Raw genomic sequence first — 1925 nt, forward strand, 5'->3', positions numbered from 1 at the left:
CACATAAAATAAAAATAATAAATAAAAATTAAAAAAAATTAAAAAATTTTTTTCTAGTTCTTACTATGTGCCAGATTTGTGCCAAGTGTCAGGGATAGACTAATAACAAAGACATACTGGTGGTTTGAATGAGGGATGTCCACCATAGGCTCCAAGTATTTGGATACTTGATCCCTAGTGGTTTGGGGAGGGTCATGGAACTTTCAGATGTGGCCTTGCTGGAGGAAGTGCATCACTGGGGAGGTCTTTAAAGTTCATAGCCTTGACCACTTCTGGCTTGCCTTTCTCTTCTTCCTGTACCTGCCTGAAGATGTGAGCTCACAGCTTTCTGCTCCAGCTGCCTCCTGCTGTGCATTCCCCACTGTGATGGACTCTTATCCCTCTGGAACCATAAGCCCAATAAACATTTCTTTCTATAAGTTGCCTTGGTCATGGTGTTTTATCACAGTAATGGGGAAGTGACTAATGCACCCTTAATGCTCACAGATTAACATCCCAGATGCCAGCACAAGGGCTACTAGCTCTATGTGGCAATTGAAATTTAAATTCATATAAATCAACATTAAACAAAAATAAATTAAGTGCAAATCTGAGCTCTTCAGTTGCACCAGTCACATTCCAACAGCTCAAAAACCATATAAGGCAAGTGGCTTCCTGACCTGGACAGCACAGATGTCCCTCACTGCAGAAATTTCTGTAGGACAGCATTGGTATGTGTCACGTGAGAGGGAACTTAAATAAATTAGCTTCAACTAACAATTCTGTAGCATTGTGACACATGTTTCAAAAGAGAAATATAAAGTGTCGTAAGACTATATAAACTGCAGACTTAAATGTAGGCCCAAGTGCCTGAAGAAACTGGTGTTAAGGCTGAGACCAGAGGGTGACAGAGACTTAACTTGCAGACTGGAGGATGATAAGAGACTTAGCCTGCAGAAAGCAGGATACCAATGTAAGAGTGACTCAGCACACAGAATGAAGGCACTTTGAGGGAACTTTGGATATGCAGAAGTCCTAGAACCAGGGACTTGCTGAGTAACTGATGGAGATATTTTTAAAAAATTATATATATATATTGACAGGGTCTCCTGTAGCCTCAGCTCACCTGAAACTCACTAGGTAGACCAGGCAGGACTAGATCTCACAGAGATCCGCCTGCCTCTGCTTCCCAAGTGCTGGGTAATGGTATGCATGCCACATTTGTTTACGTTTGATAAATGGAAGTCTCTTGCTTTGATTGCTAAAATAGGAAGGGTAGGAAGAAAAGAACACTTATGATTAAATATGACCTCAATCTCTAAATTAGGCAAAGTGACTATTTCACTCTGCATATTCATGTATTGTAATATAAAGAATGCTAAATGGTCAAGGTATTCATTTTTTAAATACAAAGGCTTTATGCTGACAAGGATACCATTGCCATGTGCACATGAGTAAAAGTTGAGGCAGTGATAATGACAAAGGGAATGTTTACCATACAATCATGCATAATCTTGTTCCAGTCTTCTCCTGTGACAATTCGGAACAATACAGTAATAGCCTTGCCAGCCGAAGAAAAATTTGCATGCCTAATTTAAGAGAAGAAAACAGAATGGAAATAGGATGACTTGTTATGAAGTAGTGTGGATGGTCACCAGCCAAACTGGTGGGTTTGCAGAAAACTTATCTGTTATCATGTCCTACTAGTACAACTGTTTGACAAGCCAGTTCTCACAAGGCCACCCATTTATTGCCATTTATCATGAATGATGGAGTGAGATTTGGCCACTAAAAGTGACTCCTTTTACTTAGGTCTTCAAAGGAGGAGCAGCCATGTACTAAATACATCATTTCTTCAACAAGGCTTATTTGCATAGGTCTTGTTTATTAGGACCTTTAAGAAAACAACCACCAATTGCAGCAGTAAAATGGAAGATCATCTTTGA

At 39.7% G+C, this 1925-nt stretch overlaps 1 protein-coding gene across 1 annotated transcript in view; it reads right to left on the bottom strand.

Moving 5' to 3' along the window:
* Window positions 1-1925, bottom strand: part of Nalcn (sodium leak channel, non-selective) — a gene marked incomplete in the record, with an annotated part of 412798 nt that overhangs the window by 35253 nt on the left and 375620 nt on the right. Inside the window, 1 exon segment of the mRNA XM_017794878.1 lies at window positions 1475-1568. Coding sequence (XP_017650367.1) covers window positions 1475-1568 — 94 coding nt within the window.

Source organism: Nannospalax galili, unplaced genomic scaffold (assembly GCF_000622305.1).
Source record: "Nannospalax galili isolate Female #2095 unplaced genomic scaffold, S.galili_v1.0 scaffold287, whole genome shotgun sequence".
NCBI lineage: Eukaryota > Metazoa > Chordata > Mammalia > Rodentia > Spalacidae > Nannospalax > Nannospalax galili.